The sequence below is a fragment of the Moschus berezovskii genome, chromosome 27 (genome assembly GCF_049115385.1).
Source record: "Moschus berezovskii isolate FMDL1 chromosome 27, NW_MosBer_1.0, whole genome shotgun sequence".
Lineage (NCBI taxonomy): Eukaryota > Metazoa > Chordata > Mammalia > Artiodactyla > Moschidae > Moschus > Moschus berezovskii.
Window position 1 is genome coordinate 25,161,120 of NC_142486.1, and position 25,707 is coordinate 25,186,826.

General features: G+C 43.5%; 1 protein-coding gene across 1 annotated transcript in view; it reads right to left on the reverse strand.

Annotated features, from left to right (window-relative positions):
• Positions 1-4,668: 4,668 nt before the first annotated feature.
• Positions 4,669-25,707, reverse strand: part of TMC5 (transmembrane channel like 5) — a 66,902-nt gene continuing 45,863 nt past the window's right edge. The window contains exons 16-24 of the mRNA XM_055409575.2: positions 25,287-25,384; positions 23,776-23,871; positions 21,519-21,594; positions 21,210-21,343; positions 16,110-16,283; positions 13,585-13,663; positions 7,501-7,605; positions 6,273-6,315; positions 4,669-5,511 (exon numbers count right to left, since the gene is read on the reverse strand). Coding sequence (XP_055265550.2) covers positions 5,465-5,511; positions 6,273-6,315; positions 7,501-7,605; positions 13,585-13,663; positions 16,110-16,283; positions 21,210-21,343; positions 21,519-21,594; positions 23,776-23,871; positions 25,287-25,384 — 852 coding nt within the window. The 3' untranslated portion in view covers positions 4,669-5,464. The remainder of the gene's footprint in view (positions 5,512-6,272; positions 6,316-7,500; positions 7,606-13,584; positions 13,664-16,109; positions 16,284-21,209; positions 21,344-21,518; positions 21,595-23,775; positions 23,872-25,286; positions 25,385-25,707) is intronic.

Here is a 25,707-nt window from a genome sequence, read left to right on the forward strand (position 1 = left end):
AAGCATAGGTTGTTACCTGCACTTCTGACTGACTGGCTATAGTGAGGCTTTCCCAGGATCCCCTCCTTGGGTTTGATTAATTTGCTAGAATGGTTCACATGACTCAGGAAAACCTGCTAACTCATTAGATCACTGATTTATTATGGAAGGATATTAAAGGATACAGATGAAGAGCTACATCCGGCAAGAGCTTCTGTCCTCGCAGAGCTTGGGGCCAGGCACAGGGGCACACAGAAGCGTTGTTTCCCTCACATGGAAGCTCTCCAAAAAGAAGGGCAAAAAGCTATCCTTTTGGGTTTCTAAGACAAGCTCATTATATAGTTGCATGTGTGCGTGCTCAGTTGCTTTAGTCGTGTTTGACTCTTTGCAACCCTATGGACTATAGCCTGCCAGTCTTCTCTGTCCATGGGATTCTCCATACAAGAGTCCTGGAGTGGGTTGCTATGACCTCATCCAGGGGATCTTCCCAGCCCAGGATCAAACCCACATCTCCTGCACTGCAGGCGGATTCTTTACTGCTGAGCCACCTGGGAAGCCCAATGTTTGACTAAATCACTGGCCAATGCAGTTGATTCAACCTCAAGTTCCTCTCCCCTCCCCAGAAATCAAGGGGGTCAGGAGTGAAAATTTCAACTCTCTAATCAGGTGGTTGGCTCCATGGACAACTGACCCCCAACCTTAGGTGCTTTCCAAAAGTCACCTCATTCACAGAGCAAAAAGATATTACTCAATGCTCAGGAGATTCCAAGAGTTTGGGGAGATTGAAGCCAGCAACTATAGACAAAGGCCAAATGTTGTTCAGTCGCTAAGTCATGTCCGATTCTTCGTGACCCTATGAACTGCAGCGTGCCAGGCTTCCCTGTCCTTCACTATCTCCCGGAGTTTGCTCAGACTCATGTCCATCGAGCTAGTGATGCCATCCAACAATCTCATCCTCTGTTGTCCCCTTCTCCTCCTGCCCTCAGTCTTTCCCAGCATCAGGATCTTTTCCAATGAGTGAGCTCTTCAAATAAGGTGGCCAAAGTATTGGAGTTTCAGCGTCAGCATCTGTCCTTCCAATAAATATTCAGGGTTGATTTCCTTTAGTATTGACTGGTTTGATCTCCTTGCTGTCCAAGGGACTCTCAAAAGTCTTATCCAACACCACAATTCAAAAGCATCAGTTCTTCAGTACTCAGCCTTCTTTATGGTGCAGTTCACATCCTTGCATGGCTAGACTACTGGAAAAACCATAACTTTGATTATATGGACATGAGACAAATTTTGGTCAAGTATATATATATATACTTGGTCATTCAGATGATGTATATTTATAAATTTCTTATAAATCACAATATCATGGAGACAGTTATTCAACATCAGCATAAAGGGAAACTTGCTAGAAATGCAAATTCTTAGAGCCCATTCCAGAGGTAATGAATCTGAAACTCTGGGTCAGACTCACGATCTGTGTCTTAACAAGCCCTCCAGTTGGTTCTGATCTTTGCGGAAGTCTGAGGACTACTGGGCCAAAGAAAACACAAAGTGCTCAATTCTGCCAGTAACTTGCTATGAGACATCAGAAAAATCACTGAACCTGTGTGTGCCTAAGTTTCCATCTGTCAAATGGAGATTATAAAACTTGTACCAACTATCTTATGGCAATAATGTTAGATTTGAATGAGGAAAAAAATGTTAATGTGTTTTGAGAAATGTGTTAACAGTATAATACTGTTGTTACGAAAATAAAAATTTTTTAAAGTATGGTGGAGCCATAAAACCATACTACTCAGGGTGTCGTCCTCAGACCCACAGCACTAGATAGAAATGCAGGCTGTTGGGCCTCATCCCTGAACTCACAGATTAGAATCTGCTTTTTTTTTTTTGCCACACTGCAAGGCACGTGAGATCTTAGTTTTCCAATCAAGGACAAAACCTAGGGCCCTGCAGTGAGAATGCCAAGTCCAAACGAAGTCCTTAGGGACCACCAGGGGCTTCTCTAGAATCTGCTGTATAACAAGATCCCTGGTGGTTGAAATGGGAAAAGCGCTGGATGGATCGGAACACCACACAGGTGTAAGATGTTACCTGCATCAGGCAGGTGTAGTCATGAAGGAAATAGAGGGACCCCCTCTGCTCCACACCTGAGCTCCCAGTGGTCCGTCTCACCATTTATCAGACACACCTATGTGTTAGTTGCTCAGTCATGTCTGACTCTTTGTGACCCCATGGATTGTAGCTCACCAGGCTCCTCTGTCTACGGGATTTTCCCAGCAAAAGTACTGGAGTGAGTTCCCATTTCCTACTCCAGGGGATCTTCCTGACCCAGGGATCGAACCAGGATCTTCTGCATTGCAGACAGATTCCTTACCATCTGAGACACCAGGGAAGCCCTGATCAGATATATAAATGCTATGAAAAAGTTAACACTGTAGGAATTTTAGGAGGTACCATCAAGTGCTACCTATTGAGACAATTCCTATTTATGAGTTTAATTCTTACCACCTGTCCTCAATTCAAAGATTATAAAAACATGTCAGTCATGATTTTTTTAATCCTTATAATTGAATTTCATGAAAAGTCATTTCATTGCCTTGTAAAAAATGAATTGGGTGATTCACTGTGGACATTTGAAGGATCAGAACCTGCAGAAATTCAAGACAGACAATCTTTTTTGCATACTTAAAACCTCAGGGATTATCCAGCTTTCAGGTAACTCTTGGAAAACATATGTTACTTTGATCATTTTGAGCTAATTAAGACAAGTTTTGAAAGAGGAAGATGGGCAATGTTCCCAGAAATATTTGATGCAATATTCTGAGTTCACAATTTAAATGTTTAATAGGTGCCTCAGGTGACTTCTCCGTCTATGGGGTCGCACAGAGTCGGACACGACTGAAGCGACTTAGCAGCAGCAGCAGCAGCAAGTGACTTCTATGGTCAATCAAGTTCAGAAAGAACTACTCTAGATCCTAGCTCAGTTCTCAGCCCTGGCTTCCCACTGACACCATCTGGAGAGCTTTAAGGGAAAAATGGGGACGATCCCCCGGAGGAGGGCATAACAACCCTCTCCAGTACTCTTGCCTGGAGAATCCCATGGCCGAGGAGCCTGGCAGGCTACAGTCCATAGGGTCACACAGAGTCGGATATGACTGAGCGACTTAGCACAGCACACACTGATGCCTGACCGAGCTGGTCTAGCACAGGGCCTGCGCCCGGCTGTTGGAACAGCCAGGTCCCTGTGTGACCCTGAGCGCAGCCAGCATTGAAAGCCCAACTTCCTGATGAGAATTCCTGCTTGGCCTAGGGGCAAGTTGCCCCATAAAACTGTGTTGATGCAAAATTCATATGTGAAGACCTAAACTCCAGTGCCTCAGAATGAACCGCATTTGGAGAGAAGTCCTGTAAAATAGTTAAAATGAAGCCATCAGGGTGGGTCCTCATCCCATCTGACTGGTGTCCTTATAAGAGAAGGAAACTGGGACCCAAAGGTTCACCAGGATGTGTGCGCACAGAGAAAAGACCATGTGAGGACAGAGCAAGAAGGCGGCCATCTACAGGCCAAGGAGAGAGGTCTCAGAGGGAAACCCAAACTGTGGACACCCTGATCTTAGACTTCCAGCCTCTGGAACTGTGAAAAAATGAATGTGTGTTGCTGAAGCCTCCGGTCTGTGGTACAGGTTATGGCAGCCCTAGAGAATTCATGTATCCCCCATATGTATCTCGAGACCATGGGTGTGAGGATGCTGCACACTCAACTCCGTGTGGGAGACCTGCACACACAACACTCCCGGGCTTGTATCTCCAGGAGAAGTGGGGCCTCACTGAAGTGGAGACAAGAGGTGGATGGAGAAGCAGTTCCGATACAAGCCCTGAGCATATGGGAAGTGAGCAAAAATGATGCTTCCGAGGGAGTTCACATTTCATTGTAGAAGCCAAAGAGGCACAAACAGCATTAGGATAACACATAGAGGGAAAATCCCTTCAAATATCAACTCCACACACTGCCTTCACTGACCCCATGGACAGGTTGTCTCCCATAATTCCTTGGGCTTCTCCTTCATGACACCTGCTATAATTATTATTGAATTAAGTTCCTGCCTAAAGTGATCTGCTAGACAATAAGCACATGAGGGTGGAGACTGTATCTTGACTTGTGCAGCATCTTGTTCCCCACCACTTGGCACATCCTTGTGGAAAGAATGAACAAACACTTTCAGCAACCACTAGCAAAGATGATACTAAAAGAGCTTAATTAAGCCCATGAATGACTCAATGAAAAAATAAGTCAATGATGTGAACCAATGATTGAGCACTGACTGGATGTTTTCTTTCAAATTCATCTTAAATGTTTCCTAAATTCAGTTCCAGTTGGATTTCATGACAGTGATCACTCAAGAGGAGATTTTTCCTCTGGAGTAATTTGGTAATTGCTCTTTTCTCCTCGACCCTTCAGTTTTAGGTAAAGTCACATGCTTTGTGAGTTATTTGGCAAATATGCAAAATAATGCTTCATATGTATATGCGTTCATTCAGTTCAACTCAGTTCAGTTGCTCAATCATGTCTGACTCTTTGTTACCCCATGGACTGCAGCATGCCAGGCTTCCCTGTCCATCACCAACTCCCAGAGCTTACTCAAACTCATGTCCATCAACTCAGTGATGCCATCCAATCATCTCATCCTCTGTCATCTCCTTCTCCTGCCTTCAATCTTTCCCAGCATCAGGGTCTTTTCCAGTGAGTCAGTTCTTTGCATCCAGTGACCAAAGCTTTGGAGTTTCAGGTTCAGCATCAGTCATTCCAATGAATATGCATTCATATGTACACACATATACATACACATATATATTCCAAACATCACCACTGATTTCATGTTTGGTTCAACCTAAGACTCTGATGATCCTGTATAAAACCTCCCAGTCCACACATCCCCACCCCAGTCCAATCTGAAAGACTCATGTACTCAATATGCAACAAAGTTCATAGACAAGACCTCTGGTTGTCTTTCATTTTGGGGTAACATGGGGTTATTTTTAGTTCCAAGTGATGAAAAAATGCAGGTTCCACAATTCAGAGGCTTCACATCCTTGATTGAGGATCACATTTTTATTCAGTCTGGATCACTTGTCTTAGAACCAGTCTCCAAACCTTTGCCAGGCCTGGGTGTACCAGGAGGGGAGATATCTAAGGACCAATAATTCATTACATAGCTCTTAAAGATAAACTGTAACTCTTCCCAGGTTTTTGTGAACTAGTTCAAATACTACAACTGTCTTTATTGGAAAATCTCAAATATTTTGTCTAGAAAAATCAGAAATTCAGGTATTAAAAACCCAACAGGGAATGCCCAATTTTACTTCAGTATTTACATTGTAGTCAGTTTCCCATCTGGGAAGCTCCTAAAGGCCCGGTTGGTATAGAGGAGGATGCTCCATCTTTATCTTCTTTCCTTCTTTGGTTGGCGTCTGGGTGCCACGATAATTATCAAGCCTTTGGATTATCTTCTTGAAATGATCGCCTGAATCGCAGGTCTGGGTTTGATACAAGAGAAGAGATGTTAGCACAGATGCACACTGGCCCATATCTCCATGGGAAAGACCAAAGTGGCTTTCAAGATCCCACAGCTTCTCAGGCTTTCCCTGCTTCCTCCTTCTAAGTTTCTTCAACTTTCCCCCTTGAATTCCCACCATTGGAGGTATCAGAAATGCTATTCCAAAAAGAGGAGTGGGTTTGTTCGTCCGTTTCCTCCCCAATATTCATTCCCCTTCGGCATCAGTCACAGGTTTTCTTTGGAAAACTACCTTTCTCCATTCTCTCGGGCCCTGTGGTCTCTATGTTGTACCACCTATATCTAAAGGTGAGGCCTGTGACTCAGATCTGGCCAATGCAGTCATCACAGTCTCTTGGTCACAGCAACTGATTCATGGACAAGTACATCACCCAATCAGATCAAATGAAACATAAAGAGAATTCTGGGTCTCCCGACTACTAGACTTGAATGTGCAAAGATACAAGAAGCTAATAAAGTTGTCTTGTAATTATCGAGAGATCATTTGAGAAAGGAGATAACATGGAAAAGAACTGAACAGAAAGAAACCAGGTCTTGTGACATCCTGTGAGTCTGTGCTTCTGGCTATGCCTAAGGCAAGAAGTATTCTCGAGTTTTTCCTGAATCCAGTGTGGACCAGTTCTTACAACTGAATGACTGAATCTGGGAGCAGTTTTGACCCTCTGTCTTGGGATCTATCATCTGGATGAGTCAGACCTTCTTCAGTGCCAGTTGGGGACTCACCTTGAGCAGCATCATGTTGCCTGACACGCAGAGGGCCCCATTGCTAAAAAAGAAGAAAACAGAAAATCTCATCACTAGAAAATTGTGTCGACCTCAGATCCTGCTGCATAGGTGATAAGACTCGCGAGCCCCACCATTTTAGAATTAAGAGGTGACAGATTAAGGTCAAGATTCAGTCACAGAAATATCAAACACGTTCTGTTTTATTTTTTATGAACAGTGACTCCATTCATTTAATCTTTCATTTCACAGATATTTACTGAACATTTACAACACACCGGGTAATATATTAGGACCTGTGGCTGCAAAGGTACAGTCATGGTCCCTGACTTGATAGAATTCTGAGCTGGGCCACTAAGTCCCTTACCCGTATCGTGCTGATGGTATTAATTTGCACAGACAATAAACAAACATGGCAGTCTCTTTGGACAAGATCATAACTTCTAAAAGTAGTACCATTTCAATTAACATGGGTTTACTGTTTATCCACATTTCTAGGATACCAGTGAATTCAATGCAGGCTTTGGTACTAGAGCAGTGTTCTAGGGATCTCTCAAACCCTTTTGGTAAGAATAAAACTTGCGAAACCTTTTTAAGAGCATGATATGGCAATATCTGTTAACATTATCATGCATATGCCTGAGGCAGATAAAACACTCACATACAAAAACTACAACAAAAATGTTTCGTTACACATTGTCTTTAGTATTAAAAAAAACTGGGAACAACCCAAATGTCTAAGTATGTACAAACTGAAAGAATGTTTGAGATACAGTATTAAGTAGGGAGAGGGGAAGTTATGTGTAAAATATAGCCCATTTTTGTAATAAATAAATAAGAATGTTAGTAGATGTATGGATGTGTGCAGGTGCCTGGGGGAACGATCTGGAAGAATATACACTGAAACATCAACCTAGTGGGGTGAGATTTCAAGGCATTTTTCATCCCAATGGGACACATGTCTATGTGGCTGGGTAATGGAAAGATGTATGCAAAGTCCAGGAGGGAAGGACCTTACTGTGTTACCATGATATTACCATGATATTACATTACCTAGAACATGGCCAGACATAGAATATGGTGAATGCATACTATATTTTAAAATAAAAATAAAGAAATGTTAAAACACAGAAAGTGAAGGGCCCAGATGTGATTCTAGCTCCTGATGCACTTTTCACAGGAGGACACATCCGTGTCACAGGGATCCCAAGGCAGCCTGCAGCCTCACCTCCAAATCTCTTCTTTCCAGCGTAAATAAGGTGGGGTTTGCTCTCTTCTCCATACCTTGCAGCTTGATCAACTTATCTATCAGGAACATTTTGTCTTTGCCCTCCTGCCAAGAAGGAAAACAAAAACAAAAATATGGAGAATGATTGATGGTGGGGGATTGAGAAGCAAATGGTGGAAAGGTTGATTTTCAGGCAAGCAGGGTCCTGGATGGGCTTCCCTGGGAGCTCAGCTGGTAAAGAATCTGCATGCAATGCAGGAGACCCCAGTCCAACTCCTGGATTAGGAAGATTCCCTGGAGCAGGGATAGGCTACCCACTCCAGTGTTCTTGGGCTTCCCTGGTGGCTCAGATGATAAAGAATCCACCTGCAATGCGGGAGACCTGGGTTCAATCCCTGGGTTGGGAGGATCCCCTGGAGGAGGACACGGCAACCCACTCTAGTATTCTTGCCTGGAGAAGCCACATGGACAGAGGAGCCTGGCAGGCTACAGTCCATAGTGTCACAAAGAGTCAGACGCACAGCACAGGGTCCTGGACCCTGTGGAGGCTGGAGACTGCTCCCATGTTTACTGTTGATGAGACAAAAGAAACATCTCACAGCAAAACCAAATTAACCCCCATAGCCTTCCTAAACTGTAATATTCTCTTCTAAAGCAATTGTCTTAGCAGGCTGAGTAGTAGCTTTCTCTAGTCTGCTGCGAGAAGCAACCTACACACAATTGTCAGAGGGCCTAGGACAAATGGTTTATGGTATCCGTCCTCTTGGCATGCCCTTTGCCCTGGAGCACTCTCTGGGTGCCCAGCATTGCCTGGGCCTGCCCTGTGCTTCCACTGAGAATGTCAAAGCTTATAGCTCTGCATTGAAGAACATCAAATATATTTCATTTGTCAAAGTTATCTGTGTTAGGGCATCCTGGTGGCTCGTGATAAAGAATCCACCTGCCAATGCAGGAGACACGGGTTCGATCCTCGATCCGGGAATATCCCACATGCCGTGGAGCAACTAAGCCCATGTGCCACAACTATTGCACCTGTGCTCTAGAGCCTGGTGAGAGAGTCAGTTCCTAGGCAGGTTGATAAGAAAGTCCAGCGGTCCCCAAGGAGAGAGGGGTCTGGAATTCTCAAGGAGGAAGAAAGGACAAACGTCTTTTTCCTCTATATTCCTTAGGATTATATAACAATAATGTATCTTGCTTGAGGACAGTCTCTGGAAAAAACCTTCTGGCTAATCCTATTCTCTTAAAATGTCAATTATGGGAGTGGGTTTAGTAAGGTCTTTACAACCTCCAGACATTCTTTTGATTCACTGTAATAAGTCATTAAAAAATATATAACTCCATTGTTAACACTAGCCAGGGGGCACTCTTTCTGCCCCCTTCTGATGTCTATGTCAGAAGCTTTCTCTATCCCTTTTATACTTTAATAAAACTCTATTACACAAAAGGTCTGAGTGATCAAGCCTCGTCTCTGGCCCTGGATTGAATTCTCCTCTGGAGGCCAAGAATCCTGGCATCTTTCATGGTTCAGCAACAGCTTTTCACTGGGAGTCACAAAAGAGAACCCACCACAATGAGAAGCCTGTACACAGCAGCAAGAGGGTAGCCCCTGCTCGCTGCAACTAGAGAAAATCCCACACATCAGTGAAGACCCAGCACAGCCATAAATAAATAAATATATAAATTTTTTTTTAAAGTTATCTGTGTTAACGAAGTAGAGCCTGACAAATAATCCCTGAATTGGGAAAGAGAACAAAGGAATGGGGTATGTCTTCCCCAGGAGAGGCAATCACTTTCCTGGAGTCTATTGCAGATAAGAGAGTGCAGAGGTGAGCTAGCAAGCACCACTCATGGTCTGTCCAGTGTACGTCAACCCCATTTCCCATGCCCGTGTTTCTTCCTAAACTTTCACCCACTAATTTTAGCATCCACCAGTGGATCTTGCTTGCGACAATTATTACTGCGATATTTAGTTCATAATGACCTTCTAGTTCCCTCATTCCCTCTACATTTAGTAGTTGAAATTCTTCCATAAGAAAGAGCTGTCCATGGTAATTGGTACTTTTAACAAGTTCCCCAGCTGTCTTGGATGTGACCACCTTTTTTGAAAATCTCTGGTCTGTAGCAACTGCTTTCATACTGTAGTGTGAATTAGAATTACCTGGAGAGATTGCAAGACTACAAACTCACCTGCTTTGCCCAACAGAATTTTGACTCAGGAGGCAAAGTTGCACTCTAGCTGAGAGCATAAACTTAGGAGCTGCCTGATTCAAATCCCACTATTAGTAGCCCTGTGACTTTGGGCAGGTTGCTTCACTCTATAAGCATCCATCTCTTAATTTAAAAATAGAGGTTAAAGAAATGAATGCACTATAAAGTGAGTAGTAAAAATTAAATGCGAATCTTTGTTCATCACTTAGCACAATGCCAGGCATCAATAAGTGCTCAACAAAATGTTATCTGTTGCCTCTATTGCTTGGAGGAAGGAAGGGTAATAACAATTTGCAGTTTTAACAAGGAACCATGGGTTTTTGACATAGAATATCATACTCTGAGAAGGGCTGTTCCTAAGCCTATTCCCAGTCTCTTTGAGTTCTTTTAGAGACAGCAACCCTGTATTTGTGGTCCACATTCCAGGCAAGACTCCCAGGCAGGCAGATCTGCATGATGTTTCTGGTGCCTTCCTGAAATGACGTCATCCCAGTAACTCCTGAGTTTACCTGACACTAACAACAGAAAGTTTTCACATCAAATCCCTCCCACGTTGAAATCTTCATAAGACCTGCCCCAAACATTCAATGTTGAATCAGAAAGCTATGGGTAATGCTTCTGGGGATAGGTGGTAAAGAGCTTAGCTAACTAACCCATCAAAAATACTAAGATCATGGCATCCGGTCCCATCACTTCATGGCAAATAGAAGGTGAAAAAGTGGAAACAGTGACAGATTTTATTTTCTTGGGCTCCAAAATGACTGTGGATGTTGGCTGCAGCCATGAAACTAAAAGATGCTTGCTCCTTGGAAGGAAAGCTATGACAAATTTAGCGTGTGTGCAGGCTCAGTTGAGACTGACTCTGTGATCCTATGAACCATCTGTCCATGGGATTCTCCAGGCAAGATCACTGGAGTGAGTTGCCATGCCCTCCTCCAGGGGATCTTCCTGACCCAGGGATCAAACCTCAATCTCTTATGTCTCTCCTGCATTGGCAAGCAGGTTCTTTACCACTAGAGCCACCTGGGAAGCCCCATGACAAACTTAGACAGCATATTAAAAAGCAGAGACATCATTTTGCCAACAAAGGTCCATATAATCAAAGCTATGGTTTTTCCAGTAGTCAAGTATGGATGTGAGAGTTGGACCATGAAGAAGGCTGCTGCTACTGCTGATGCTGCTAAGTCGTTTCAGTCGTGTCCGACTCTGTGCGACCCCATAGATGGCAGCCGACCAGGCTTCGCCATCCCTGGGATTCTCCAGGTAAGAACACTGGAGTGGGTTGCCATTTCCTTCTCCAGTGTATGAAAGTGAAGTCGCTCAGCCGTGTCCGACTAGTTGCAACCCCATGGACTGCAGCCTACCAGGCTCCTCTGTCCATGCGATTTTCTAGGCAAGAGTACTGGAGTGAATTGATGCTTTCAAATTGCGGTGCTGGAGAAGACTCTTGAGAGTCTCTTGGACCACAAGTCTTCTTGCAAACCAGCCATTCCTAAAGGAAAATCAACCTTGAATATTCATTGGAAGGACTGATGCTGAAGTTTAAGCTCCAATACTTTGGCCACCTGATATAAGGAGCCAACTCACTGGAAAAGACCCTGATTCTGAGAAAGACTGAAGACAAAAGGAGAAGAGAGCAGCAGAGGATGAGATGGTTAGATAGCATCAGTGAGTCAATAGACAAGAATTTGAGCAAACTTCAGGAGATAGTGAAAAAGACAGGGAAGCCTAGTGTGCTGCAGTTCATGGGGTTGCAAGGAGTAGGTCACAACTTAGCAACTGGCCAACATCAACAACTAACCAATGCTCTTTCTTCACAATACAAAATGTGCCAACTCAGGTAATCTGAAGACCAAAGATTCAAGCAGATAGACTCCTATAGTGTCCTGCTTCTTCCTCATATTTTCAGACATAAGTGCTTATGTCACAGTTACACTGGTATTTAGAAGAAAAGGGAACTAGCCCAGTAGCAATGACCATCTCTCTGTGTCCAGACTTTGATCTCTAAATACCATTTGACCAGGACTCCTTGAAGAAATGCCTAATTCCTATTCTGGGACAGGAAATGAACAAGATGAGTCCAGACCATCTTATCTTTTCAGAGAACAAGGAAGCAACCAAAGACTCCTGGGATCATGTCAAAAGAACTGAGGAGCTAATTCAAAAGGATTTCCTCTAGCAAAGGATGAGACTATTTTAAGCATAAACAAATGATTACAATTGAAAGATGCCAACACATACTTAAATCTACGAATTCATAATGATAACTTCTCATTGGCCACATTTGGAGGTTCTAGGTTTAGTGAGTTGAATAGTGTCTCCTTTTTTAAAAGATATGTTTAAGTTATTCTTATTCAAACCCCACCACCTGTGAATATAGTTTTATTGGAAATAGAGTCTTTGCCGATGTAATTAAAGGTTGTTTTTTTTTTTAAATGAGATCATCGTGGATGACGATGAACCTTAAATTCAATGAGAAGTCCTTAGGCGAGAAGGAGAAACAAAGAAAAAGACCCTGTGAAGATGAAGGCAGAGATGGGAATTATGAAGTTTTGCCAAGAAACGCAAAGGTTAGTCAGCAGCCACCAGAAAAAATGAGAGAGGTAGGGAAGAGACTCTTGCTCTGAGCTTCGGAAGGAAGCAACCCTGCTGACAACTTGGCTTTGCACTTCCAGCCTCCAGAACTGTGAGGCAATACATCTCTGTCGTTTTAAGCTGCCACATTTGTAGTACTTTGCTTTGCAGCCCTAGCAAACAAATACACTGGAGGACCATATCAACATTTTGAAAACAGGTAAATAAAGGGAGTCATGTATTTAACCTCATCTTTCCTCTCCTGAAGGTATTTGAAGGCGCTCTAATAGTTGATGAGTAAAAATTCTTCTTTTATAGAAGAATTCCAGCTAATAAATGCAGAAGAAATTCTAGAATTAGAGTACCACTATTTTGCAATCCCTAATGAAATAAATGGACAATGAATAAAAAGGCATGCATGCATGCTGAGTCACTTCAGTCGTGTCTGACTCTTTGCAACCGTATGGGCTATACTCATCAAAGGCTGCTAAATCCATTAGGTGAAAGACTGCTGGGAAGCTTTATGATGGATAGGTTAGCTGACCAAGCATGGACACACTGATCGTTCTTAACATACAAAAAAGGAGACAATCAGACATTTTATGTTATGAGGTAATTCCATGAGAAATATTGACTTAAAGCATCACCTATGAATTATTCTGGCTAAAAAATTTAATCTGGACTTAATCAGGTCTTTGAATTTCACCATTCATTTACAGCAAGAAAACCCCACAAAAACCTATTAAACACCACTGCAGGGTTGAAACTCAGATATATCCAGAATGAGGGAACTACTGTATGACAAATGACCTGGTTTCTTCAACAATACGTGACAAGAGAAGAGGGAGGTGTGAACAGTTAGAGGCTGAAAGAAACATTAATGACACATCAACCAAATGCAACATGTGACACTTTTCCAGATTTTTTACTTGAGTAATCCCGCTGTAAAAAGACATTAACTGGACAACTGGGGAAATTTGGCCTTTGACTGACTATAAGATGATAGTAAGGTATTATTATTAATTTTTTTAGGTGTGATGATTGGTACTGTGGTTTTTTAAAAGTATATGAAAGAGTCTATAGATAAAATGATATAAAGGCCAGGAGTTTCTTGAAAATAATCCAGAGATTTACAGCAAAGGGACAGTGTAGAGGACATAAGAGTACACAAATGTTGATGGTGGTCAGGGCTGGGTGGTGGGAAGGTTCATTCTACTATACTCTATATTGGATGATGTTTGAAATTTTTCATTACAGAATGTTAAAGGTGGGGAGAGTAACAAAGGGGCCAATGGGACTTACGTTAATGATCTGTTCATGGAGCAGTCTTATCATAATCTTCCTCCCCTCTGTGATCTGCCAGTAAAGGTAAGTGATGATTCTGGAAGAGAAGAAAAGAAAGAATGGCAGAGGCCCTCTCCAATGCTTTGCAGGCTCCTAATTTCAACTGGGTACATAGGAACTCGTATATTTGCTTACAGATAGATGTTGGCCCAGCCAGTGTTCCTGCAAAGTTGTATCTGGGTGACTTAGAAGTTAACTGCATTATAGCAATAGTTCTCCGGAGAAAGCAATGGCAAGCCATTCCCGTACTCTTGCCTAGAAAATCCCATGGATGGAGGAGCCTGGTAGTCTGCAGTCCGTGGGGTCGCTAAGGGTCAGACACGATTGAGCGACTTCACTTTCACTTTTCACTTTCACACATTGGAGAAGGAAATGGCAGCCTGCTCCAGTGTTCTTGCCTGGAGAATCCCAGGGACAGGGGAGCCTGGTGGGCTTCCGTCTATGGGGTCACACAGGGTCGGACACAACTGAAGTGACTTAGCAGCAGCAGCAGCAGCAATAGTTCTCAGGATTCTACACATAAATCACCTGAGAAGTGGAGAAAAGACTCCTGCCATGGCCCCTCCTCAGATCAATTAACTGAGCTTTTTTGAGCACAAGGGCAGGCATCGGTATCTTTTCTTCTTTTTATAGCTTTATTGAGGCATGGTTGACATACTACAAAATGTACTCATTTTGAGTGTAATTCAATGAATTTTAGTTAATTCATATAGTTATGCAAACTTTATCCCAATCTAGTTTTAACTTTTTAAATTGAGATAGAATTGACATATAACATTGAGTAAGCTTAAGGTGTTGATTTGACACATTTATATATTGCAATATGATTACCACCATGGTGTTAGCTAACACTCCCTCGTGTCACATGATTATTATTTCTTTTTCTGTGGTGAAAACATTTAACAGCATTTTTATTATTATTTATTTATTTGGGGGCTTCCCTGGTGCCTCAGGGGTAAAGAATCCACTGGTTAAGCAGGAGACCTGGGTTTAATCCCTGGCTCCAGACGATCCCCTGGGGAAGGAAATTGCAAACCACTCCAGTATTCTTGCCTGGGAAATCCCATGGACAGAGATGCCTGATGGGCTACCGTCCCTGGGGTCACAAAAGAGTCAGACACAACTTAGGGACTAAACAACAACAAACAACAACAAGTTTATTTATTTTTGGCTGTGTTAGGTCTTGATTGCTGCACAAAGGCTTTCTCTCTAGTTGCAGTGCATGAGCTTCTCATTGCAATGGCTTCTCTTGTTGTAGAGTATGGATTTCAGTAGTTGTGGAGCACAGGCTTAGTTGCCCCAAGTTATTTGGAATCTTCCCAGACCAGGGATCAAACTTGTGTCTCCTGAATTGGCAGGCAGATTCATAACCATTGGACCACCAGGGAAGTCCTTAGCAGTATTTTTAACTTACTTTATTTATTTACTTTTTGGCTGCTTGGCTTGTGGGATTTCAGTTCTCAGACCTGGGACTGAACCTGGGCACAGCAGTGAAAACCCAAAATCCATACCGCTAGGCCACCAGGGAACTCCAGAGCAGTATTTTTTCAGTGTATATGATTCTAATGTGTAGCCAGAGTTTGGGAATATGGACAGTGCTATTCAAACTTCTGTGTGATACAGACTTCCTGGGATTTTGTTAAAATGCAGATGCTATATAGGTCAGGGTAGGGTCTGAGAGTCTGTCGTTCTCACAAGCTCCCCAGGGAATTAGAAGTTTGGAAGAGCAAGACAGAAGAACTTCCGGTTTTAAGTAAGGAGCCAAAGGCAAACCAGTGTTGGGAGGGAGAGCATGACCAAGAGCTAGGAGACCCAGGTTCCAGCCTCCTCTACAATAAATAGACTCTACAGCATGGGAACTAGCCCTGTCTCTTCAAGTCTTATCATTTCCACCTGTAAAATCCGGGGGGGGGGGGGTCACTCAACAATTGGCATCAGCTGGCTCCACTAGTCTGTGCTGTTGAGTTGTGTCTCTATGTGAGGACAGACAAGCTCAGCCATCAGAATTTGGCTTCCAAAGAGGAGCAGCCATCAGCAGACCAACTGTTCCTGCAGGAAAAGGAGTCTAGTCTTGGCAGATCTTCTGCTTTTTCACAAGAAGTTAGAAATCATTTTAAAACTTGAAAGTACACTAGCCCATATATCAATAACGCCCAACCCACTTTAAGATAGTCACAACCTCAGAAAGAATCACACAGTAATTTCCCTAAGCATTCTCACACCCAGCTTTTTTCTTTTTTTTCGTGTTAATTCTTAAGAGGGAGCAGAGCAGGTGTTCCTTTCTTCATAAACAGACCCCCAAAAAGGACAAGATATTAAATAACTTCTAGAAAAATTCAAGGGCAGAGTTGGGATAACACAGAACAGAGCCGCACTGCAGTCTTTGCCTTCCCACCAAACACCTGCCCCTCCCAAGCCTAGCTGCCTGCATGCTGAGTTGATGGGGTGTTTCCCCCTCTAGTTTTCTGAAGAACCCCACTTACAAGACAATGAGGGTGAGGATGAAGAAGAAGTGCACGCTCCCAATGAGGTTCTGGTAGATCCAAACAACCCACAGGTAGCTGGGCCTTTTACTCAGGGTGTCGATCCAGCTGTAGATGGACTCAATGAAGAAGGGCAGACCTCGAAATGGGCCACAATCAGCTGAAGGTTTCAATCTGATAAAACAAGGGACAGGGAAACATCTCTAGCACCAGACTCAGGTATGGTTTTTCTAGAATAGCCCAGTCCTTTCTGGGCTGTTAACCTGGAACCAGTGATCCTTACCTGCTCCATCCACATCCCCTTCCAAAGGAAACCCTCTTGCTCACAGGCCCAGCCAGTGTGTTTTGTACTCATGACCTGTATCCTGAGGTCCAGCTTTTGGACAGCAGTATCACTTGATCCAAATGTCACCAATCCAAAGACCAGGCTGTGACCTCAGCCATGTCCTGGCACAAATAAATGAACTGGGGCAACAGGACTCTCTTCCTTAGGAACTTGAACGAAGAAATACGAAGAGGGGAAGCTGTAATCTAGAGAAGCTAGAGCTGTAATAATGGCCACATGAAGTCTGCTGTGAACAAGCAGAAACTAGAAGGCACCAAGAACTGGTTAGGAACAGAGAAGAGAGAGCCGACATGGTGAGACAACTGAGAACATCACGTAACAGAGGAGCCTGCCCTGAAGCTGCCAAGTTCAGGTTCTACAAGTATTCTACAAAGTCAACTCCCTTGTGCATTCATTTGCTCGTTCATTTGACAAAGGCCCACTGCACTTGTAACTGAGGCAGGAGATAGATGGGCTCCAGGTTAGCCATTTACAACTTGCCTCCTGTTTATATTTCTCGAGGCAAGACATGGATGGGCTCCAGGTGAGACATTTACACTCAGCCTTCAGTTTATACATCCAAATAGAAATAACCACAGGAACAGGGTAGACAGCTGGACTTTGTCTCCAGTGGACACTTTAAGAGAACAATAATGGTAAGGGCTGGAAAAGAAAATGGCAACCCAACTCCAGTACTCTCACCTGGAGAATCCCCATGGACAGAGGAGCCTGGCGGGCTACAGTCCATGGGATCCCAAAAGAGTTGGACATGACTGAAGTGACTTAGCACACACGCAATGGCAAAGGCAGAGAGGAGCTGAGTCTTGCCCAGATAAAAGAGAAAGAGAACACATTTTCTCATTCTTGAGGTCAAGAAGACCTCCCCAACTGCACATCTGCAGAAGGCTCCTTGGGGTTAAACAGGAGGGGGCATCACCCCATAATAGGTGATGCCAAGCCTCCCACAGGCCTCTGTGCTAAAATCCATCTTGGCTAAAAGGTGCGCACGCACATTGGAGAAAGTTCCCAGGGCTGGTAAGGTATGGAAAAACAAGAAAATTGGCCAAAGGTAAACAAAGACCCAGAAAAAATGCCCTATATAAATGATTTAACCTCCTCTTTACCGGAGGAAGCTCACACCCTTTCTCTCCATGTGTATCTCTGCCTTGCCTTTGTCTTAAATTAAAAAAAAATTGTTTCTCTGTGTGCTCTCCCACTTACTGTACTGCATCTCTAATAATAAACTTTGTACAGTTTTTTTTTTTTTTAGAAAAAAACTGTATTTTTACAGTTTTTGCCTCCTTAAAACATTCTTGCTTTCAAGCATGGCAAGAGTCAGGGAAATTTTGCTTCTAGCCTCTAGCCCTTGCTGGTCTAGCTTTTCCTGCTTTTCACCCAGGCTACACAGGTTCAATTCTTGGGCAGGGAACTATGATCCTGCTTCAAGCCACCACTCACTGCTGTCTCCTCGAGATCAGTAGCGGGCACTGTGCTAGATACTAAGCCCTGGCGAGCCCTCAGTAAACAGGACAGACATGATACCTGCCCTATTCTCAGGTTCTAATGGAAAACATGGTCAAGCAGTGAGGGTACAATTAAACAAAGATTCAAAGGCATTTCTGGCGTGAACTAGGAAATGAAGAAAGGAAAGCGCCCTGAGAGAGAAAGGGAGGAGAAGGGAATGCACAGAAAATGGGGTTGGTCATGAAGGTCAGATCTTCAACAGGACTTTTGAGCTGAGAGAGGAGAGAAGGTCAAACAAAGAGAGCAGGGGGAGCACTTCAAACAGATGAGCCTGAACAGACTGAGAGGCTGGGGAAGGATGGAGCCGTGGGAAGTGAGGTTGCAGGGGTAAGAGGGAGCCTGACCAGATGGGGCCTTTCAGTTCAGTAGAGGAAGTTCTGTTCTCTGTGTGGAGACCAGGCTTCTCCCCAGCTGGGAACCTGCAGGACCTGGAGGACGTGAGGGGTCTGTGTCAGTTAAGACGGGGCATCAGACAGGTGGTGACCAAACTCGGATGTATTCCTCCCTTGGTCATAGCATCTGTTGGTTACCAAGGGAACTTGGGCTAAACACTGAAGTGAAGCATGGCTTTTTATTCTGATCTGTAGCATCTGGGGCCTTACTAATGCTGGAGAGACTGCCTTTCCCAGGGCTAGCCTACAAAGCACGTCTTTCATATGCAAACCAATGAGTCCAGAGCCCACATCCCTCCCCACCTCCTCTCTCAAGCCCTCACACTCTGGGCCATTGTTCCTCTGCCCCCACCACCCCAGCGCCAGGTACCAGATAACCCCAGATGGCCCCTACACCCCAGAGCCCGATGAGATTATTCACATTTGCCCCTCCTAAGCCTGCTGACCCTGCCTTGCCCTCTCCTCCCACTGAAACCACAGTAACGACTTCTGCCCACATTCACTACTCTCTCTCTGCCTCCTCCCCACGTGGCCCCCATGGCGGGACAGGTCCCCTTCTTTTGGGGTCTGTATTTATTGTTGCTGTTTTTCAGTGGCTCGGTCACATCTGATTCTTTGCAACCCCATGGACTGCAGCATGCCAGGCTTCCCTGTCCTTCACCAACTCCCAGAGCTTGCTCATACGCATGTCCATCAGGTCGGTAATGCCATCCAACCATCTCATCCTGTCATCCCCTTCTCCTCCTGCCTTCAATCTTTCCCAGCATCAGGGTCTTTTCAAATGAATCAGCTCTTCGCATCAGGTGGCCAAAGTATTGGAGATTCAGCTCCAGCATCAGTCCTTCCAATGAATATTCAGGACTGATTTCCTTTAGGATTGACTGGTTTGATCTCCTTCCAGTCCAAGGGACTCATTGTTTGCTGTCTAAACAATGGAAAGAGTGAGAGATTTTATTTTTGGGTGGGGCTCCAAAATCACTGCAGATGGTGACTGCAGCCGTGAAATTAAAAGACGCTTGCTTTTTGGAAGAAAAGCTATGACAAACCTAGACAGCATATTAAAAAGCAGAGACATTACTTTGCCGACAAAAGTACGTCTAGTCAAAGCTATGGTTTTTCCAGTAGTCACGTATGAATGTAAGAGTTGGACTATAAGAAAGCTGAGTGCTGAAAAATTGATGCTTTTGAACTGTGATGTTGGAGAAGACTCTTGAGAGTCCCTTGGACAGCAAGGAGATCAAACCAGTCAATCCTAAAGGAAATCAGTCCTGAATATTCATTGGAAGCACTGATGAATGCTGAAACTCCAATACTTTAGCCACCTGATGGGAAGAATGGCTCATTGGTAAAGACCTCCATGCTGGGAAAGATTGAAGGCAGGAGGAGAAGGGGACGACAGAGGATGAAACGGTTGGATGGCATCACCGACCTGATGGACATGAGTTTGAGCGAGCTCTGAAAGTTGATGATGGACAGGGAAACCTCAGTGCTGCAGTCCATGGGGTCGCAAAGAGTCGGACATGACTGAGCGACTGAACTGGACTGAACTGAGGTTGGTTATAGTTTTCATCAAGAAAGTGAAAGTGATGTTGGAGGGATAAGAAGAAGCCTGACCAGACGGACCTTTCAGTTCATTAGAGGACGTTCTGTTCTCTGTGTGGAGACCTGGATTCTCCCCAGCTGGAAACCTGCACAACTTGGAGGAAGTGAGGAGGCTGTGCCAGTCGAGACTGGGCACCTGTCAGGTGGTGACCAAACTCGGATGTATTAATCCCTAGGTCATAGCATCTGTTGGCTACCAAGGGAACTTGGTATGCAGATGACACCACCCTAAAGGCAGAAAGAGAGAGGCTGTCCAAGGGACTCTCAAGAGTCTTCTCCAGCACCACAGTTCAAAAGCATCAATTCTTCATTGTTCAGCCTTCTTTATGATCCAACTCCCACAACCATACACGACTACTGGAAAAATCATAGCTTTGACTATATGGACTTCTGTCACAAAGTGATTTCTCTGCTTTTTAATATGCTGTCTAGGTTGGTCATAGCTTTTCTTTCAAGGAGCAACTAATTCTAATTTCATGGCCGCAGTTACCATCTGCAGTAATTTTGGAGCCCAGAAAATAAAGTCTGTCACTGTCTTCATTGTTTCCCCATCTATTTCCCATGAAGTGGTGGGACCAGATGTCATGATCTTAGCTTTCTGAATGTTGAGCTTTAAGCCAACTTTTCACTCTCCTCTTTCACTTTCATCAAGAGGCTCTTTAGTTCTTCTCTTTCTGCCATAAGCGTGGTGTCATCTGCTTATCTGAAGTTACTGATATCTCTCCTGGCAATCTTGATTCCAGCTTGTGCTTCATCCAGCCCAGCGTTTCTCATGATATACTATGCATGTGGTATCTAAAGTAGTCCAAATCATAGAAACAAAGTAGAAAGTGCTGGGAGGACAGAGGAAGGGAGAGGGAAAATTACAGAGTTTGGCAGGTATAGACTTTCAATTTTACAAGATGAAGAAGTTCCAGAAATCCGTTGCTAAACAATATGAATATACTTAACTCTACTGAACTATACACTTTTAAATAAGATGGCTAAGATTCCAGCTTGTGATTCATCCAGTCCAGCATTTCACATGATGTATTCTGCATATAAGTTAAATAAGCAAGGTGACAATATATGGCCTTGATGGACTCCTTTCCCAATTTTGAACCAGTTCGTTGTTCCACGTCTGGTTCTAACTGTTGCTTCTTGACCAATTATTTTTTCAGTGGCAGTCGTCTTCTGATCTGTTGGTCTCACTATACCTGAAGAATGATAAAACCTACATTTTAAAACACCCCCTCCTCCAAGACTGCCATCTCCTACCTCCAGATGGTGATGGCCAGGGTGCACAGGACCCCAGTGAAGGATGGGAAGAAAAGCAGAAAGATGAAGAAAGTCATCATCTGCGAGGCCCGCCATGCTTTGCTCGGAGGCTGGAAATTCATCATCAGGCTGATCTGAAGAAAGAGATGCAGTCAGCTCCCTTGTATGGCCAGAGGAGCAGGCCAAGAGGACCCCGGCTAGACACCAATTCCCTGATACCCTTCCCAGCAGCTCCTCCACCCAATTCCAACCACCATTGGGTCATACGGAACTGCAAAGCCAATTGGATCCAACTTTAGACTGACTCACATTTTTGACGTAAAACATGACGAAAAGAGTAATCATTTGGATAAAGGGCAGCAGAGGACAGAAGAAGGTTCCAATCCTATGGGAGAGTGGGGATGAGCGTCAGAGACCAGGGAAGGCACAGGGTTAATGATGGGTGTGGGGGAAGGGGGAGGGTGTTACGGGCTGCATTGTGTCCCTCCAAACTCATTTGTTGAAGTCGTAACCCCAATACCTCAGAATGTGTTTGGAGATAGGGCCTTGAAAGAGATAATTAAGGTAAAATGAGGTCACGCACCTCATGTGGGCCCTAACGGACACACAGAGGGAAGAAGACATGGGAGGGTACAGGGCGAAGGCGCCATCTACAGGCCAAGGATGGAGGCCTCAGACGAAGTCAACACCTTCATCTGGGATTTCAAGCCTCCAGAATTGTGAGAAAATAAACTTGTGCAGTTTATTATTTAATAAAGAGCCACCATTTAAAGTACCTGTGGTACTTTATTATCAAAGCGCTAGAAAACTCATACAGAGGGGGACTGCTTCCAATACGGCAAACCCGGCAAATCCCCACCATATCCAGAATCCACAGTTCTAGGAAAGAGATTCTGCAGAGAATGTTACCCACACGGCCACTAGTTAAACCACCAGATGGCCTTCGGGCAGCCCTCCCCAAGGTGTACCAAATGCGGGACGTGAACTCCGCCTCCTCATCTGGCATTGGAGAAGGCCTGATGTCCTGCCGGGACAGGCATTAAACTGCATTGTTACAAGTGAGAAGGGCCCTCCCTCTTTAATTCTCCCCAGTACTGCTGAGGCCTAAGGAAGAAAATATCAGCTTGGGTGCTGGTGTCTTTAAGTCCTAACACTTGCCAACCTCCTTAAAAAAAAAAACAGGTAGTCTTTAGATTGAGAGCTTGATAGCAGCATCTAGCTAGAAATTTCGGAGAAGGAAATGGCACCCCACTCCAGTACTCTTGCCTGGAAACTCCCATGGACAGAGGAGCCTGGTAGGCTGCAGTCCATGGGGTCGCTAAGGGTCAGACACGACTGAGCGACTTCACTTTCACTTTTCACTTTCATCCACTGGAGAAGGAAATGGCAACCCACTCCAGTGTTCTTGCCTGGAGAATCCCAGGGATGGGGGAGCCTGGTGGGCTGCTGTCTATGGGGTCGCACAGAATCGGACACGACTGAAGTGACTTAGCAGCAGCAGCAGCTAGAAATTTACTTTTTAAGATGGGTTTGATTTTATTTTTCAAATGACTTGCAATTTAAAGTCAAATGATATGATTTACCATTGATGATGATAAAATAAAGACTCAGTAAAGTGTATGTAAGTTTATAAAAAATGAACAACATAAAAGAGAATATGAAGTCAAAAACAGTCCACTGATAGACAAGCCAAACAAAATAGGAAGACTGGTTAAGATGGTAAATTTTAGGTTATGTGTTTTGTGCTACAAATTTTTTAAAAGAGCCCTTAAAAGGATAACAACAGTCATATAATATCCCTACCTATAAACCTTTCTGAGTCAGTTACTCGCCAAGCACTTAATACACACATTTTCTCATTTAATCCTTATCAAAATTCTATAAAGTAGGTGCTACTATTTCCCCCATTAGCAGATTAGAAAACAAAGGTTTAGTGAGAGTTTATATATAACTTGCCCAATGGCATCCTGTTCATTGGGTAAAAGGACCTTGTAAACTGTCCAGTTGCCAGTGGTGTCCTGGCAGTAAGCAAATGCACCAGCTAAACTACATAAAGAAAAAGTCTTCATCACCTCTGAAAATAAATTCATTGACATTACTGAGTTATTTGCAGATAGCCAAATCACCCAGGGCAACTTTAAAGAGTTGGAAAATAAGGCGCTTTACAGTTCTATGGCCTATTTGAGATTGCAAAGCAGATTTCTTATATCATCTGACTTAATCGTCAACTAAGTCGAAGGCAGCTCTTATTACATGCATTTGAAAGATGAGGAGACTGAGGCTTAGAGAATTTCAGTGACCTCAGTGAGTAAAAGAGCCAGCCCCACAATCCAAGTTTATCAAGGTTGCCCTTCAGGTTAGGGTCCTTGCTCCGTGTCAATTCTTGGCTGAAGTCCTCATAAAGGAAGAGAATAATCTGGGACATGAATGCATGGTCGTCAGACTGGCTGAATTTGGTATCACCTGTGCAGCTTTGAAAAACAACAGATTCTGGGCATTGCCACCAAAACTCCAAGGTTACAGTCAGGTGGGAACCACTGAGCAAACCAAAGATTTCAAAACTTACCACACCAGAGTTTGTGCATAGATGAGTTCTAACACGTTTCTGGCAATGTCAAACTCCTGTAAGCCAAGACTTGTGATAAGCCGCATCCCAATGATTCTGTGAAAATACGATAAGGTTAGTACACAAACCATCAATTCCCTCCTTCAAAAGATTCCACACAATCAACAAAGGAGGACAAACTTTCACCAGTTTGGAATAAAGTTATGACCACCCTTGCAAGTTTTCAAAAAGTTCCAAGTATGAGCATGTTTTAGAAGAAATAATTGAGGGAATCAAGGGAAAATGGAATTAACACAAAGGATTCAAATGGAGATACTGCTAAAGTGGTTCAAAAATTTCTAGAGAACATTATTTAAATTATCCCACCTGCTACTTAAAAAGCTAATTATTAACAAGTTTACTAATATAGGTATTATTTAAATGAAATTATTTAATTACCCCACCTATTATCTTCTTTATACCACTTTTTGCTTTTAAATCTTTCTTTTAAACCTTTATTTTAATATAGTTTAAATCTATATTTAAACTCAGCACCTCTCAACCGAAATAAACTGAAAATTTCTCAACTTTCAGCTACTGCTATTGAGTTAATGGTGTTTCCCTGTTTTCTAAATCCACAAGGAGGAAACCTAGGTCCCGATTTACTCTGAAGAAAGTTGAGACCATTTTGATTTTTTTTCATACAGAAGTATTGCCCCCAAAAAACTGCTATAAAAGACAAACAAACAAAATAACAACAACAAAAACTTTCTCACCTTTACGTCTAGACTCTGGACAGAGGCTGAACTAAAAGTGAGTTAGGGTAGACTGAGCGAGGAAATTTGGTATTCAACCCACTGAGGAAGGAATCAGCATTACGTCATGCCATCTTATTACGAAGGCAGCTTGTGAAATAAGTAAATGTCTATCAGGAATGAGAGGCTCATAATATTATTATAAAATACATAAGTAAATAAATAAAAGAAGACCATAGGTGGGCCAAGGGTGATATTGCCCCAATCCTGCACACTTGGGGTCTCAATTAAAAATTAGAGCATTAATTAAATTCAATGAAAACAATGAGATAAATCTATAGGTACAAACATGGAAAGGTGACAAGGCATTCTCACTATACAAACTCCACAGCAATTTTGCAACTTAGCACGCACACATGTACACACACACAAAGCAGGACGTGCACAGAAAATCTGGAAGAATATACATACACTAGAAGATTAAAATGATCTATGGTGGATACGATTTCAAACGACTCAGTTTCTGTGTTTCATTTATAGAGCTTTCCTTCTCAAGAGGTTATAAAGGGCCAATTGAACTAAATGAACTTTGACAACAGAACTGTCAAGGTGAAATTTCAGTTAATTCAGAAGAAAACAATATTCCTAAGGACAATAGGCAGACTTAGGACAATGCACACTTAGAGTACAGAAGGGACCCATACTTCCTGCTCAGCCAACGCTATGGCTCCGGTTACAGCAGCAGGCACTAATTACTCAAGACAGACAAATATTTACCTCCTCAGGAACTCCCCCAGGAAGGAATCAGCTAAAGAGAACACAAAATCCATCAGAAGGAGTCGGTAGATTTCTTGGCCAATGAGGGTTTCCCAACACTGGAAAGCAAAGGCAAACAAGAGTTGGGATGTGGGAGGAGGCTGTTGCCATCTGTTCCTTTCCCTCCGGTCTCGTAAGAATGGAGTTGGCAGGTTAGTTTGCTCGAGCCTTGGAGTGCCCAGAAAAGCAGACCCACTTTCATCAGAAATGCATCTCTAGGCTGAGTTTATTATTGAATGTTTATTCTCTTTCTGTGCGCCTTCTTCCTCCATTAAGGCCTGCCCTCCTCATGTACCCAGGCTTTCCCCTCGCACTACCTCTCCCCTTTCTAACACTTTTCATCTTTGTCCTATGCCCTCTGGATCTTGTTTGTTAGCCAAGA